The following is a 16,951-nucleotide window of genomic DNA, read 5'->3' on the forward strand; positions in this document are numbered from 1 at the left end:
CTGCTGTTTTGTGCTCGCAAAAAAGACTCATATGGGCAGAACTTTGTGACACCAGACACCGAATTTGAATAAATGCTTTTAAAAACGAAATCTGAATTTGCGTAATATGAAGTCTGATCTATCTGTTTGGAAATGACTCGCTAGATTGAAACAGAATTTAATGTTTTGAAGTTAAACTGAATTAATTTGCCAGCAGTCCTTTATCGATGAAGCCCAGTCTGTGTTTGGCTACCACTTGTTTACATGAGCAACACAAAAAATAGTCAGTTCCTGAACCTTCACCAGGTTCAGCAACCTGGTTAATCTGGTTGTTCTATGGCCAGATTAAATGAAAATTACGATTTCATTTTGAAGTCTTAAGAACTTCTATAAATATTTAACAACAATTATGTATATATATAAAAAAGAACATGTCCTTTTGTGCCATCATTTGTCTTCTATTATGGCAGAGTGCTCTGGAAATAGTGCACTAACTTAAATCCTTTCAAGTCAAATAAGACATAAAATAAATCAACTAAAACCTTTGCCAAACCAATTCTGAGTAAAAAGCATTAAAAGCTGTTCAGTGTGAATTATATCTGTCACAGAGAGCATTTAGCACAACATCAAACACCACCTGGTGTCCCTCTGAGTGTTTGACTGCCCATGACTGTGTGAGCTTGCAGCCAAAATCTGGACACTGCTGAACACTAGATTTGTGTGTGCGAGGGCGCGCGCTTGTGTGTGTGTGTGTGTGTGAGGGGGTCGGGGTTGCCATGTTCACAAACGCTGCTTTTCACACACTCACACTAGCTCCGTAAATCCAAAAAGGTGTTAAACTGAAGAATTTCACTGGAAACTTGTTTGTTTTGTGGATAAGATTAAACTATTTGTAGTGAATGTTTTACAGTTATTTCTATTACCCAGTTGCAGCAACACAACAATCTGTTTGTAACCCTTAAATAAATACCAAGTTCTTGCATTGCTCCCGTTCTTGGGGAAAACATAAATAAATGTACGGTCCAACAAAACGTAAGAATATATTTCCCTTTCTTTATGTTGGAGAGAAGTTCGATGGATGTATTGAAAAGAAGTTTCACTCATCAAAATGTTACATTTCTAGTAATATAGATGAATATCTGGGTGTGAAGCCTAAATATGATTTGAGCAAATAAGCTAGGTTTGTTTTTTCTCAATCGCATGAACCACACCTCTTATTTGGGTTACAATTTCAATCCGTTCTAGCCGAATCCAATCAGAGTATTCCGATTGGAGCGTTTATGACACATTTTTATTCAGATTACTTAAACATGCCTACTGACTGGATGATGGACCTTATGTGCGAGGCTGAGGCCAGCTACCCAATTTATTTGGTCATGATTAATATATTTATGTGACAATAGGTACTTCTTGATTCTAGCAGTGACTGGTTCCAACAGTAAATATTTTAATTTTAGTTGCAAGAAATTAAATCCAAAATATTCATCCCCCAATCAGTTTTAGATTGACAGTGATCCTCCAGATAACGAACAAATCTGTGAAGAGAGCTAAAAATTAGAATGATGCTATGACTCTGAAAGTCATATTTGATGATTTAAAAAAACCCAAAGAAACAACAAAGAACAGACATTAGAAATGCACCAGTATGGCTGCACTTACGCATTATTGGGAAAAGAACAAAGAAATCCACAAACTCAAAAAGCATCTATTTGGTTAGATTTTCTTTTTCTTTAGATGTCCTTGTCGTTTTTCTCTAGTTTTATGTTTTACAATGAGACAGTCATTTCTGGATAGGAGTCTATAGCAGCCAGATAATGTAGCTTTCGAGTCAGAATGTTTTATCTTTTGTCTAGGTTTAGGCAAAGACGTTGTCCTTTCTATTTAGGTTTAACAACAAAAGCCTTCCAAGAAACGAGACAGAATGCGTTATCAGTTCCCAGCAGCATCAAACAACTTCTCAGTATGCAGCTCACAGTAGATGGGAATTTAATTCTCCTTCCTTCTTCTTGCTGAAGCAAAATAAAGCAACCTTATGTGTTGTCTGTTTGTTGGGTATTTCATTTTGAGTAGCCACCCCATGTTTTATGATTACAAAATTATATAATCGAATCTTAATGTAAGGAGAAGGTAGAGAAAGAACAATTACATGACAGTAAATATGGAAAAGTGTCTGCCATATTCTGTCATGTTGTGCTTTATCTGCCAGTGGTTGTGAGTGGGCAGGCTTAACACTGTCACCGCTCGATAATTCGCTCTGCGATGATGCCACAACCCCGGCTGAGAGTGCATATACACACCGACCCAAAATAATGTGCGAAAACAATTTGCACTCAGACATAGTTCCTCTCCCCATCTCACCATCTGTGCCTCCATCGAAGCCTCACGTCTGCTAAAAATCAACAGAGAAGTGCAGATGGTGTCATCAGCAAGCATCGCTTCGACACCTCTGCATCTCATCTTGCTCTTTGTGTTGAAGCCTCTGGGGTGGGGTGACCCAAAAATAAGATCCAGTATGTCTCCAGAGAACCAAATCCTGTCTGAGAAACTTTATGAACTGTAAATGTGCTGTATTTGGAGCATCCGTTACTTTTGTGCTCCATAAAACCTGTTTATGCAGTCGAACATACACGGAAAACATAAATGTGCATTAATGTGCATGAATAATACAGGTTATTCACTAAAAGTCAGTAATCTATGTGTCGTGGTGCCAATTTATTTCAGACATACAAAACATTTCTCTCAAAATTCAGCTGTGACATAATGACAATTACTGGTTGTATTTATTTGCCATTAAAGTTCTCAGTAATTATAGCTGTTATTTTTGGCTGCAGTTGATGTGATGCATTAAATGTCATTGCAGCGCTAATCTCTTATGAAAATATGTGGCTTGCATAATAGAATAATGCTGGGCGGATCATTTGGTTCATCATAACTACTTAAAAAAATCACACACTATTTTACACAAAATATTGTAAGAAAAATCTTACATGGTTTTCAAAACTCTCGGCAGAGTTATAGCAATCACTCTAATTTTGAAATCTGTGGTACAACTAAATGAAATCTCCTGCAGCCTTCAGAAGTCAAGTTAGCAGCAGGTAGAGTCCACTTCTGTAATGTAATCTCAGGATAAATACAGTTCCCTGTGAAGGTTCCAGAGATCTGGGAAAACATTATGGAAAAGTTAAAAGCTAACCTACCAAGACATGGTCATGTGGAGCTACAACATGTAAAACAATGTGTTCTGATAAAATAAGACTATAATGAAACGTTTTGGACATAAATGATTAACGCATGATGTTGACTGTGAAGCTTGGTGGCAGCGTCATGCTATTTATTGTGATTCTTCACAAAAAGGACATGGAAGCTTGTTAAAGTTGCTGGATGGATCAAACAGGGAAGTGCTGCAAGAAAACCAGTCAGAAGCTGCTAAAGACTTGAGACTGGGGGAGAAGCTGACCAGCAGGACAATGACCGGAAGGATTCAGTCGGCACTATAGTGGTTTTGATGAAAGCGTTGGAAGTCTAGACCTAAATTTGACTGAGCAGGACTTGGCGGGATTTGAGTATTGATTTTCACAGATGCTCTTTTATCCAGTCTGACTGAACTTGAGCCAGTTTGCGACTCAGAAAGAGCAAACACTTCATTCTCCTGACGTACTCATGTGATGAGCCTTGCAGTTGTAATTGCTATGAAACGTGGTTCAAATGCATGTCACTCAAATGGTGGGAGTTCTTAGCTTGATGCAGTTACTCCATTGTTTTTTTTTTTTTGTTTTTGTTTTTTTTTCCATCAAGCGATAACTGTGTGATGCCAATCTCTTGGTGCTTCGCTATTTGTTACACACTCAGTATTTCCCAAAGCAACAAGTTCATTTCCTTTAGCCTGAGCCTTCATTTTCCACATTGGCAGATTAAAGTAGCTTTACTTTAATCTGTTATAGCCTTAAACAGTTGGATGTACAGTCATATTCCTGCTCGGGTGTCAGACACCCTTCAGCTGACTCATAATTGTCACTTCAACTACATGTTAAAGGCTTAATTACACTAAAAATAGTAGAGCTTGCTTCAGGCTGCTAATAGCCCAATTTTAGTTGCATATTTTTTCTGTGTATTCCACAGTCACTGGAAGGCCATCTTTTTTTTTTTTTTTTTACCCATCTTAGGCTTTTTCAAATTTTCACTGTAATGTGTCACAATTATCAACACACATCACATATGTTTAATTTGCATATGCAATAGTAAAACTACTATTGAAAGTATACTTTGGGAAAGTAAAGGATGGCCGATGAAAAAAACTGCATAAAAGTATATCTTTTATGCGCTGAATTTATATCAGTTGCATTTAAATCTCTGAGAAATGTATCACATATTTTTCTTAACTCTAAACATAATTTTAATGCCATGCTTTTACAAAACCATGCTTTTACTGGCACTGAAAGTACCAGTAGTGAGCTGCAAATATAGCTGAATTATTAAACTAATAAAAGGTGCCATATTCAAGAACAGCTGGAGCCAAGATTTGAGTATCATAAGTGGCAATTGCTGCTGCACAATCCAGTCTCCTTAGTTAGCCCTTGGCTTATAAGACTACTCCGGTGTGTCTGCACCATAAACAAGAAACAGGCATATATTTTGTAGGAGTTTCATGAGCTATGTTCATAATTAACTGTATATAAATACGTGGGCATTGTTATCAAAATCAGTCGTGCAGTTAGAGCTTCCCTTTCACTAATGTACTAAATAATAGAATGTGTTATGTAACAACTGTTCCCACAAATGCTCTCAAATGTGTCTGAGTGCACATTACATACAACCTCATGAAAAATGATCACATAACCTGTTATTTTTGAATAGCCTGTTAAGGATCGTTGACTAAGCTCGCGTCTCGTTTGTTGTAATAACTGCTCAGGTTGTAAAATCAGGATGCATCTGTAATATCTAATGAAAATGTTTAAGGCAGCATGCAAGCAGACAGCTTAGACCAGCAAATGTTTACACCTGAAGTCTGCAGCTGCAGGGTAAAATCTGCATCATATGCAGATAAGTATAACTTTTCCACCTGATGTACAAAATATGTACAGATATGTAGTTTTTGACTTCTGAAAATGCTTTTCAGCTCCTGACATTTTTGAGAAACGAAAAATGGATTTTTATTGAAAATGACAGTTTTAGGCTGCTGAGTAATATTCTTGTCATTTTTCTCTTCAGCCCAGATAAATCGCTCCTGAACTTTCCGGTGAAGTGACATAACGTGAGGAAAGTAACAGCTGTAGGCTGTATGCTGGATATGTGGTGGTTCTGAACTCCTGCTGCAGTCCATACGTTTTGAAACTTCACCAAACTCTAAAAGGCTTTGCCTCAAAATCCTTACAAGGCTTCAGTTATCCCTGTTGCACCTTTTTTGATCTCAGTTTTTCTTTCCACTAAATTTTGTATTCCAATATTTTTGAATACAGCTCTCTATAGATGGGAACATCTTTGGCAATGGCATTTTCTGGATTACCCTTACTGCATAATGTGTCAATAGTCATGATTGCCCTAGCTATAGCATCACTGTAACATTACTTTTCATTTTATTTGTCTTAAGCAATGTTATTTTCTGATACATTGAACTTTGGGTTTTTGTTAACTCTTAAGCCATAAAGATCAAAATTAACAAGAATAACAGTATGACATATGTAATTCTGCTTATAATAAATTTACATGAGTTATATGAGTTTCATTTTTAAATTGAATTACTAAAATGAACTGCATTTTCAACTATAATTTATTGAGGCATGCTTGTAATTATCATTATACTATATATATCAATTTAACTGCGGTTTACGTCAACCTCATACAGTGAAGGAGATTAGCAGCTAACTGAAGCAACGTCTTTAGTTAAATAGCAAAACGTTTTGTAGGATTTGATGTCAAAAACGGTTAATATTAGATTTTACAACGTTGATCATTTTATTACCAATATCCATTACCTTTAGAAATCCCTTTTTATAGTGTGGACTGCTTTTGTTTCTTCGGGAATGCGAAAATGGAGGTGTTGAGCAAGCAGCTGAAGCTTTGGGTGGGTTTTCTGGTCATAAATAGAACATTTCTTTATGAAGAAACGGAGCTTTTAGAACACTCTGTTCTGAATCACTCCAGTGTCTACCCATTGCTTTAAACTCAATCCACCTGGTCGTCATTCTGTTTTGTTTCCAGATTAAATAAAAGCGTACATTTATTGGTAACTATAACCGAGCAGCACTAAAAGATGACAATTTTAGATTTTTTTTTTGTTTTTTTTACCCGTCCTTCCTTCTCTCCTGCCAGCTCTCTATCTCTCCCTCCGCTCCCCGTGCGCGTCAGAGTTTGCGCAAGCAGCCTCTCCGCCTCTCCGTGTAGTATAGCGCAGCTCCGTCTCCCATTCACACCAGTTTACTACCAGACACACACTCGGTCGGAAGGCGTTAAAAAAAAGGTGCTGCTCCTTTCCTTTCCTTTCGCCGCTTTGGATTAACACTGTGCTGTTTTTTTTTTCACCATGCTGGAAGTGGAAGGTAGGAAACTCAGCCGACGTTTTTGTTGCCATTTCAAGCCCGAAACTTATGTGTTAAAATCCGGATGATACAGTTTAGTAGATAGATGTTCTATTCCCCGATATTTGACCTTGACGAACAGCTTTACTAAAAGCGATTTTGTTTGTTTTTCTGGTATAAAATAAATTGGTGACATTAACGCTGTAGGCTAATATCGTTCAGTAATTGACAGCAGGGCTTCACTGTCTAACGCTGACGCTGAATTTCATCAATGAAGGAACCGCACCGACAACTCATCGTTTTAATTTATCCTCACACGCGTAAAAAAAACCCCAATTATGAACGTTTGATTAATTTAATGGTGAAGCCATCAATGGATTGGTTTATTTCCTTTTAATGTGGAATAATTCACAAAGTTCTTAAGCCTGAATTGGACTACAAAAATGTTTCCGTGAAGATGCGTTTCTTGTCCAATTCATGCTGAGGCTCAGAACAAAAAGCTTGTGTGCTGCATCAAGGGATTGACTGTGAAAATCTCTGCTGTCTACATTTAGCAATCTTCAGGCTTCAGATTAGTGGGAAAATAAGGTTCAGAAGTGTGGCTAAAGGGAAAACACGGAGCGCAGCAGGGGGGCTTGATAGCGACAAAGATTCATAAACACCTTTTAGTGATTTTTTACATTTTTATTTTACTTCATTTCCAGAATAACGGCTCAGTTCTTCAGGAACAGCCCTATTTTTTCCTCTTCAAACAGCAAGCCAGTTTACTGCAAAATAAATCGACTTTGCATAAAATTGCTTCAAAACGGTATCTACTCCAATTTATAACATTTAGGGGTGTGACATTCAGATCCCGAGGTGATGCATTTGGTTGCCTTTTTTTGTTTGTTTTCACAAATAGAGAAAAAAAAGGTTGACAAATCCAGAACTAATCAATGTAGAGTAATTTTCTCAAATGTTCTGCCTTCTTCTGTGCCCAGTGTTTGTGATTCCCTGAACGGAGAAAGGTCAAGCATGAAGCCTATTGCAATGCTTTCAGTAAAAGGAGAGCAGATTCCAGTTGGAATGAGTTAAAATGGCTTGATTTTTCATGGTAACTCTAACAATGCTAATAATAAATCCGTGTTCCTTGTAGAATAATTTGCCTTAAGCATCTTTATATTCTGAACTAAAGGTGATTAAATGCAATCGAGGGTCCATTAAAACAAACATATAAATAGAATGTGTAAAGTGGTAATACTGTCAAGAATGCTGAAGCAAATGCATACTTTTGGGTCTGTAAGAGCTAACTTTAGCAGCTAATGGTTAGCTAGTTGCAATATTATTTTAGTGTTTAAAACTCAGCCAAGTCTCATTTGTCTTACTTACTGTTACAGCAGTTAGACATGCAGTCTTTACTGTTGCATCGTAATATTTTTAATGATGACCACTAAAGTTGACATCTATTTTGAAATTATTTAACGGCTAATCTAAAGAGCCATTGCACAGTTTGTTTATTGATTTGGACTTTATTAGATAATCAATTTCAAACTCTAACATTCTTGCTTGTTCTAGTAGCCTGATTCTGATTAATATCTTTGGTTTGTAAAACCTTCACTTTACCGAAAACTAAAAGGGGGAGATTTTCAATGCTTTTGACCTCACAAATTTCTCACAGACAAGAAAAGAAAAACTGTAGTTACAGCCATTGGCAGTGTTTGATACAGGTAACTTATCTCACTGCCCACAATGCCGTTCTGCAAGGGAGGCACAAGCACTTCTGGGAAAAAACTGCATTGATCACATTGATTTCAAATAACCCGCAGTTTCTCACTACTCCCTTTTATCACCGTTGCAATTTTCATATACGTTAAGATTTCACTTTGTAAGATCCACACAAGGTGTGTGTAAAGAATGTGTGTGTAAAGATTGCTAGCGCAAAAAAGCATTGTAGCCCACCGAATTTTAAATTCAGTCAATGCTTTGTGATTGCAAAATTGCGCATGTTGTTATTTTGTACTAATATGATGCATCTCCATGTGAAATTCTTAATGATGCCCTCAAGTTTATTTTGCCTCACTGCAGGACTCAGGTGAAACGTTGATTAATATAATTTTCTTGTTTAACAAGATCCTGCCGCGGGGATTTTTTTGTGCTGCGCTTCAGCTTTAAAAAGAGACTACTGAGGTCACATGTGCACTAAACTGGCAGTCAAAAATGAGGACGACCTTCACTTACCTCCTGCCGACAATGTAAATAGTTTGAGCGAAAGGGTTTGAGTCATGGCTAAAGAAAGATACCAAACATAACACGAGCGAAAGAAGCGTAAAATGGATTTTAGCGTTTCCTTTTTCTGCTTCCTCACTCCCACTCTGTCTCATTCATGTGCATGGATATGCTGAGGGCGGAAGTGTGGGCTGCTATAAATGTCCCTGAAAAACACCAGTCCGGTTTGAAATGTTTTTTTCTTTTCCAGTCTTTCCCTCTCTCATCTCTTGTGTGTTCCACTTTTCTCTCTTTTTTTTTCTCCCCCTCCAGTGAACGGGACGCCGGCCAGTCAGCAGTCCACTCCTCATTCGGGGAAATCTCCCACCCCCTCCCCGACCAGCCCAGGCAGCCTCAGCAGACGCCAGGTAGGACTAGATTACACAAGCAGATACACACACACACACACACACACACACACAACACACAATCACATAAGACTTCCACCCACAATCAGCCCACACATTTTAGAGACTTTTAAGTCTGTAACACACTCCTTTTATGTTCTCAGGAAAAGGACAAAGCCGTGACTGAGCATAGGCCAACTACATCTTAGAGTCACTTGAACAGGAAGAAACCAGCACATCCCAACACCTTTAGCATCTAAGATCAGGGTGGGGAGTGAAGCTTTGATCTCATCCAGTGCTGCTCTGAGAAGCTCTGAAGGCATATACGTTTGGACACGTGTTACTAGCCGGAAAAACACGTCCATTGCATTTGCACATATGCTGACGCATTGCTCTTTGCTCCTCGCCGAGAATTCTATCTGCAAGTGTTAGCGCTGCATCGCGCAGCGCCAGCCCTCACTTCTAGTTATCTCTGGAAATATGAGTCAGCAGTTTGTCCAGCATCTGATCTAAAAATGACGAGGGCGGATCTTGTGTCGTTTTGCATGTGTACGCCCCCTGCAAAGGGTTTAGAAAACATTTTACAGTAGTAAGAGTTCATCAATTCAACTGTTTGTAAAGTTTTATTTTACTGATTAAAACATTTGTTGGAAACACTTTCTAAAGAGGATATGAGATAGGATAGTGGTAGGATTGAAGCACAAATTGAATGCAGAGAAAGAACATGCAACTCAATGGAAAAATGCTTAATTCAAAGACAAATTGTTCCTTCTGATTTCGTAGTCCAGTTGTTGCGAGCTTAAATTTGAACTTAAATGTGTCGAGATGAACATTTTGGTACAACAGTGATAATGGTGAGCTTTTATTTTCTCCTTCAACAGAGCTACTGATTTCAGCAGTACACATGAAGCTCGTGTAGTTTTTCCCCAACCTTGTGGCTGAAGGTCCTTCAATTTTATTTTTTTAAATGTGACTCAAACATTTCCAGAAGAATTAAGATTTTGGATTAGTTTCTGTTTTGACCAAAGCTCAGGAGACTTTTTTTAAATGTATATATTAACTCATTGCTCCTGCTCTGATAACTTTGCTTTAGTTTTTTCTTGTCTTTTCTTATGTAACCTTCCATTTAGGCAAATCAAAATACTTTTTAGACTTTGTCAAGACAAACATTGCTATTTTTTTTTTCTTCTGTTCTGCCATTTTTTCAGAAACATTGGTAACATAACAAGCCAATATAGCTGGCCAGTGAATGGGGCTTTCTGCTTGGCTTGTAGCTTGCCCACAGTATTTAATGTTACAACACAGCCCTTCTATATTAAGAGCGATAGTTGAGCATCGTCTAGTTTCCGTGCTGTGACTGTTTGTATTTTTCCACATCTCAAAGCTTTGAATACAATACAAAGCTTCATAGGTTCTGTTTTGTGCAACATTTGAGAAGCGATTTGATAAAACAAGAAGGATCTATCAGTGCTACGGTTGTTTTTGTACGCCACAGCAATTAGCTACTGAGAAACAAACAGCAGAACTTACGCATTTGCCTGGAACTGGGTCGACATAAAAGAAACAGGCTGGCACGTGCATACATTACATTAACCCACATTGCCAAACACACTCGGCGAATAAACAGGAAGAACCGTCATGATTTAGACTACTGAAAATTTTAATTTCATATAGAAAAATATATTTTCTTAACCGTCAACAGATACACCAAAGTAAAAATTAAATTGAATTGCTTCAGACCGGAGTCAAACTTCAAATTGGTAAAGGTTGGAAGTTATTCAGCTTTAATTTTGTGTTTCTGGTGACTACACATGTGAATTACCATCTTATTACTCAGGCAAACAGCTTATTCTGAGATGTGATCGTAGCCTGAACTCATAATGAGAAAATGAAAGTAAAACACACTTTTTTTTTTGCACAGTTCACTGAAAACAGCAGTTAAATTCTTCTGAACATCACAAGCTGAGAGCCTGTTTCATAAAGAGAGATTATTCTGGGTTTTGCCATTTCTAACACTTTACTCTGAGCCGGCAATAGCTTGACTAGAAGGAGGAGTGGAAGCCTCTTTCAGCCCATTATCTCCCCTCTCCACTCTGCAGCTTCACACTCTTCAGCAATATTATGTTATAATTCTCGCCCGTGCGCCTTACTTTCCTGTGCTCCGTGGTAGAGATTCCTTCTCTCCCCTGTGACAGTTTCAGCTGCAGCCATTCCTACTCACTCACAGTGAGTGAGCGAGAATGAGTCCCAGGCCTGGATTCATTTGAAAAGGTGAAATCGTATCCCCTCTTTCTCCAGTGGATGACTTCCACAGGAGAAATGATAGAAACAGGCACCGGGTTCAACAAATCACGTACATCTGTACTCTCTCCTTACACCTGTCATTTCTGATCTGCAATTTTCGTAAAGCTCTGTACTCTAGATGCCCACTTCAGCTGATTTCTGATTTTTCTTTGAGTAGCAATATAGGGCGATATTTTACTGAAGTAAAAAGTCAAGATTTTACCAATATTGTGAAACAAAAGTTATATTATTGATCGCCAGGGTTAGCATAGCTAGCAGTGCAGCAATTTCTGTGAGTATTCCTAAAGTATGTTAGACCCCTTAGCTTTCAACAACACTGCTAATATCTCTAAATCCAGTATGTTGCATGACAGATGGAGGTTGAGAACCCTTAAGGTAAAATGGCACAACTTTGCTGTAGTCCTTTTGGCCTTTCTGTTACCCGATGAAAATCTTGTTCTCTCCAAAAAATCGTTGAACCTCAAAACATGCCTCAACATGTCAAAGAAACATAGTTTTTTTTTATAGATTTCCAAAGAGAATTCTAGATGCAGTCATATTGTTTCAGTCCTCCGGTTCACTTTAACATGTCACCTTGGTGGAATCAGCTCTCAGAATTAGGTTGCCTACATTCCTCTGTTCAGTGCAACCTGTTTTCCTCAAGGAGAATAAACTGGCATAGTGGCTTTTATCTTTTAAATTTCATGCATGCAAAACTGTATTTACAAAGACACGCATAAATCCTCCAGGAATCCGAGCAGACATTCATGCAGGCTTCAGAAGAAACACTTATGCATAAAATCATCATTTGTGCTCTGGTGGCAGATGAGCACGATGCACTTGCTGTCTGATTTACACATTCTGTGCACAACGTGACCTATTTTTGTAAACTGGCAGCCAAGGCTTATAAAAGTGGTTTGCATCCACAAAGTCACCCACCTCCTCCCTTCGCTCCCTCCTTCCTGTTCAAACTTCTCATTGTCCCTTCAAGGCCGCTCGCTTCTCAAACAGCAGTCTGCTTCTCTTTCATATTTTCCTTTTGAATGTGCCGACACGTTCAGCCACACAGGCTCCCTCATCAGGCTTTGCGATCCGAGGCGGATGTAGATGAATGAAAGAAGCCGGCGAGGTCACGGCTCTGTGAAAAATACAAAGCGGAGAAATAAATCATTAAGCGAAAAAGCAAAACATGATGGTGACAATTTGGAGGTGAGAGAAACAGTCGTTCACGTTGCAGAACCTGTGACAGTCGGGTTGAGCTGACTCTCATCCATATGATGTCACACATACCATCTTTTCACTCTTTAGTCATCCATCCATCCATTGTCTGCACCCGCTTAGGTGTCTTCCTCAAGTGTTCATTAGGCGAGTATTTTAGCCAATCATATCCAATTTCCATTGAGTTGCATGCTCTGTCCCTCATTCATATCACTCATTTCTTGTATTGGGTGATTTATTGTTAATTTATTTGTGTGTTTGTGTGAGAAAGAAAGAAACTGAGATGAAGAAGAAATTATCCATTAAACCTTGTGACGTTGTCTTATTCATCCATATGACTGTTTTTTGTTTTATTTTTTTTTTCTTGTACTGTATTTCCTGTTACTTTTTGTGTCATTGTCATTAAATAGTCTGTTTTTTCTTAATGTGACCGGCTGCACCACATGAGTCTATCTCATTAGTTTCTAAACCTGTGGATTTGAAAGTTTTATTAACAAAATAAGTTATTTAAATGATTTCAAAATGTGTAACACTCAATGCTCCTTCAGATGACTCTTTTACAAAGAGATGCAGAACATTTTTATGCACACTTTTTTCTGAGATAGATCACAGTCATGATATGATGACTGTCATGTGAGGCTGCCAGCTCTTCTTGGCTCATTTGTTCTCGTTTTGTGTTTCCTTTTTTTTCCTGAATGTATTCATTTTCATTTGTTTGAGTCATTAAATTTGTCGTTTCATTTTCATTTTGTGGTCTTTCTTCTTGTGCTCCTTATGTTTCTTATTTTTATGTATGACTGCAATTAACTTTTCATAAGCTGCCCAACTGAGCCGAATAGCTCTGCATAAATAACTAGAAGCCCAGAGCAGCTGCTATCTGCTCTGTTTGGACAATTTTCTCTTCATCTATGCATTTTTGGTATATAAAGAGATTCAATTATTACAGCTTCCTCCATTTAGTAACAAGTCTGGTGAAAATATGTAGCATCATTAGAATATTTCTTTGCCATTGCTTTTTCAGTGGGCTGGAAAAACAACACATAATGTTTCATAGTTTGGTTCCCATAACAGTTAACATGAACTAGAGTCCAAGTATATGAAGATTTTTCATCTAAATTCCTACTTTATGTTTTTGTTGTTCAGGCTTTCTGAAATGTTTTATATTAAATCCACGACTTCCTGGTTTTTAGGACTGTAGTATGAATAACAAAGAGGTCTTTTTTTGTTAGTCACTACATGTGAAAATAAGCCTTCAAACATTCAAGTAAGTGAAAAGAATCAATCATCTTTACTTTCATGTTTTGATCAAAACATAAAGTTTGACTAATGCACTGAAATGCACAATTGGTCATTTTAAATGCCTTACTTATGGTTTACTGGGCTGATTTTAATTTTACTACTTTAGCAAGCGCACCTGAGGTCCTCTCAATTTCTTTTAAAAATTTGTCTTGGGTGTATTAAATGAAGTCTTTGCAAATGAAGTTCAAAATCCCGATAAGATCCCATCACTTTGTCTGAGTGGCAGAGCAGAAAAAAAAGACAGTTTGTCCGTCTAGACAACAAGTCCAGTAATCTAATCTGTCTTGTTTGCTTTTTAAACCCAGAGAGTCATGCAGGGACGAAACCAACTCTTCAGTTTCCATTAAATCATATTACATTTTTCCACCAAAAACAAACAGCGTTAAGTTCTTCATCTAATATTGTCTGGCACTGAAAGTGACGAGAGAGGCTGCAGGGAAAAAAAAAAAAAAGAGCCTCGATTCTTTGAGGCCAGAGAGGCAGAGAGCAGGAAGGCTTCGGGATGTGTCTCCTAATCAGATTCAGACAGTAGCACAGAGGACAAAGCTGGAAATATCTCTAAGTTGGTTATGTAAATGTGCACTGCATTTTTAATCTGCAGCTCTACAGCTGGCAGCCTTTCTTTACCACCACAGAACAGATCATTATTTCTGCCTCAACACATCTGCTTCTGCGATTATGCTTCCCATTTAAAGTCAGCCACCCCTAATTCTCTCTTATCCACTGACCAGTTTTCAGCTGCAGAGCGCTCCCATTGCAGATTTTAAGAGAAGTATGTCCAAAAACATTACGTGAAAGGTGTTTTGCCAAGTGTGTTTTTTAGCAGAGTGACTCAGTTCAAACAAGAGCGCCGAGCTCTGGAGTCAGAAATAACAAAATGAGCCAGCAGGGAGAACGCTGGGCTTTATGATATAATCATGATTAACATCACCCAGAACAGACTCCTCATCCTTTCTCTCTCACTCTGTCTGTCGCTCCATCTGTCTCACCGGCATCCTCACAGAAAAGACGGGCAGCGCTTTCATCGAAGGTTGAGCTCACCTCCCAGTCTGCAGACAGGAAATGGCCATATATAGGCTTTCTGTCTCCTCGCTGGAAGTTTCATAAGCTGCTGCTCTCCTCTCTCTGTGAGCAGTCTCCATAGCAACAGTATTTTGTTTCCCTCTGTGGCAGGAAGCAAGAGAGAGAGAGGGGTAGAGATAGGAGTTTGAAATGAGACGGTGAGCGTAGATGTACGATTAGGGCACAACAACAGAAATGGACATACGGAGGAGGAAAAATACAAGAGCAGAAAGAGGAGATGAAAAGCACCGCAGGGCCGTCGGGTATTAAGTGGGTTTTCTTGCTCTGGGAATGAGTGCCCGACCAAACACAAACATTATATAAATCTGACTTTAGTCTGACTCATGGCTACATTCAGATAGGTGTTTTTCAGGTCACAGCAACAGAGATGATTAAATGTACCGACAGCAACTCGGGTGAAGAATTAGGGCAGATCACTTCTGTAAATAGGTTCTGAACAAAAGTCGTTAAAGTTCAGTAAAACGGCCTTTTCCATTTCTGTAATGACGGTGAAGATCCTCACAATGTGCAAGTGTCGGTCATCTTTTTTCACGAGAAAATCTGTAAAGTTTTGACACAGAAAAGGGTTTGTGGTCCTCAGCAGCACAATGGGACGTATTCGATTGCCCTTTAGGAGATTTTTTTTCTATTGAGCAAAAATATTTTTCTGCAACTGACTTTTTTTCTCTTCATTTGAAAAATAAAGGTATATATTTACATATATAAAAGAAATACCAATGACGTTTTTATAGTTTCTTTCAATGGATGGCATGTCTATTATGGACTTAAAATGTCATAACAAAGAAGTCGTGCAAAAACTAAAGAGGTGTATCTGAAACACACATGCACACACACACACACACACGCACACACACACACACACACACACAGTCCTTGATGTTTGTTGGGATGGACATTTCACTTGTTTTGTAGCAGAAATGTTCAAAATCCTAACCTAATGCTGCCAATTCAAAGATGCATTTTATTAGGCCACCATGAACTTTGAAAATTTCAGATCTAATTCTTCATTCTGATTGGATTATTAGGAACCAATCAGCAAAAGCAGTTGTTTAAATGCTAAGATAACACTGGACATACAAAGTAATGTGGCACTAACATTTATCATTCTAAAATAATGTTTTCCTACAAACTTGGAAGCCAATTTGTTTTTCACCTCAGACCATTTGAAATCCCTTGTGAAGTGTATTCTCTGCAGTTCCGCTGCTTCCATAAAAGGACGTTACATGTCAGAGGAAATCCTGACATTTTTATCTTTAGAGAACGGCAGATTGTTCACATTAGACCTTCTAACTTGTGGAACCTGCTGTTATTAGTTTTGTGTGAGCAAGCAGCAGTGATGAACAGAGGCATCCATGATTGGAGGGGCTTCAATTATGCATCAATTCAAAGGAAAAGACAATTTATACATTGTAAATTAGAATCTCTATTTTCTGCAGAGTTTATAGTGGAATAAATTAATTTTAAAATGAATTTCTTTCCATCTTTGCAGGGGTCACTGGGTTCCTCCACCTCTTTGTCTTCCGCCCAGGTTTCCAGCCCAGGAGAAGACAACAATGACGTCAATCCTGAAGGTGAGGATCATTTATGTTGCAAAATTGTTTCATTTATTATTTAATATGGAAAAGCTTGACATGTTCAAATGTCAAACTTGTATGAGTCAGTTTTTGTGACCTTTGATGGCTCTGTTGGTACCTTCTTCATGCTTCTCTGATTTGTACATTCTGTTCTCAACATGGTTTCTCACCACTTCTTCCCTCCTTTGGTGCTTCACTGTAAAATATTGATGCTGTTTTATATTGTGTGAAAAGGTTGGTCAGTTACAAGCTTCAATATCTGGAGAGAAAAAAAAAATACTGATCTGGAGAAAAGGATAAACATGTTCTAAATTAACATGACATCTTAATATTTGATTTTCTTTTTTTTTACTCAGAGCTCTGAAAACCATTTTCATAAAGTGGCACATATGTTTTAGTCTGTAAACTG

The 16,951-nt window shown here is 38.1% G+C and overlaps 1 protein-coding gene across 3 annotated transcripts in view; it reads left to right on the forward strand.

Annotated features, from left to right (window-relative positions):
- dclk1a (doublecortin-like kinase 1a) overlaps positions 1-16,951 on the forward strand; it is a 47,130-nt gene that overhangs the window by 23,934 nt on the left and 6,245 nt on the right. For all 3 annotated transcript variants that reach the window (XM_008427297.2, XM_008427299.2, XM_008427300.2), the window contains exons 6-7: positions 9,012-9,106; positions 16,458-16,539. In XM_008427297.2, the coding sequence (XP_008425519.1) occupies positions 9,012-9,106; positions 16,458-16,539 (177 nt within the window). The remainder of the gene's footprint in view (positions 1-9,011; positions 9,107-16,457; positions 16,540-16,951) is intronic.

The sequence above is a fragment of the Poecilia reticulata genome, linkage group LG14, assembly GCF_000633615.1.
Source record: "Poecilia reticulata strain Guanapo linkage group LG14, Guppy_female_1.0+MT, whole genome shotgun sequence".
NCBI lineage: Eukaryota > Metazoa > Chordata > Actinopteri > Cyprinodontiformes > Poeciliidae > Poecilia > Poecilia reticulata.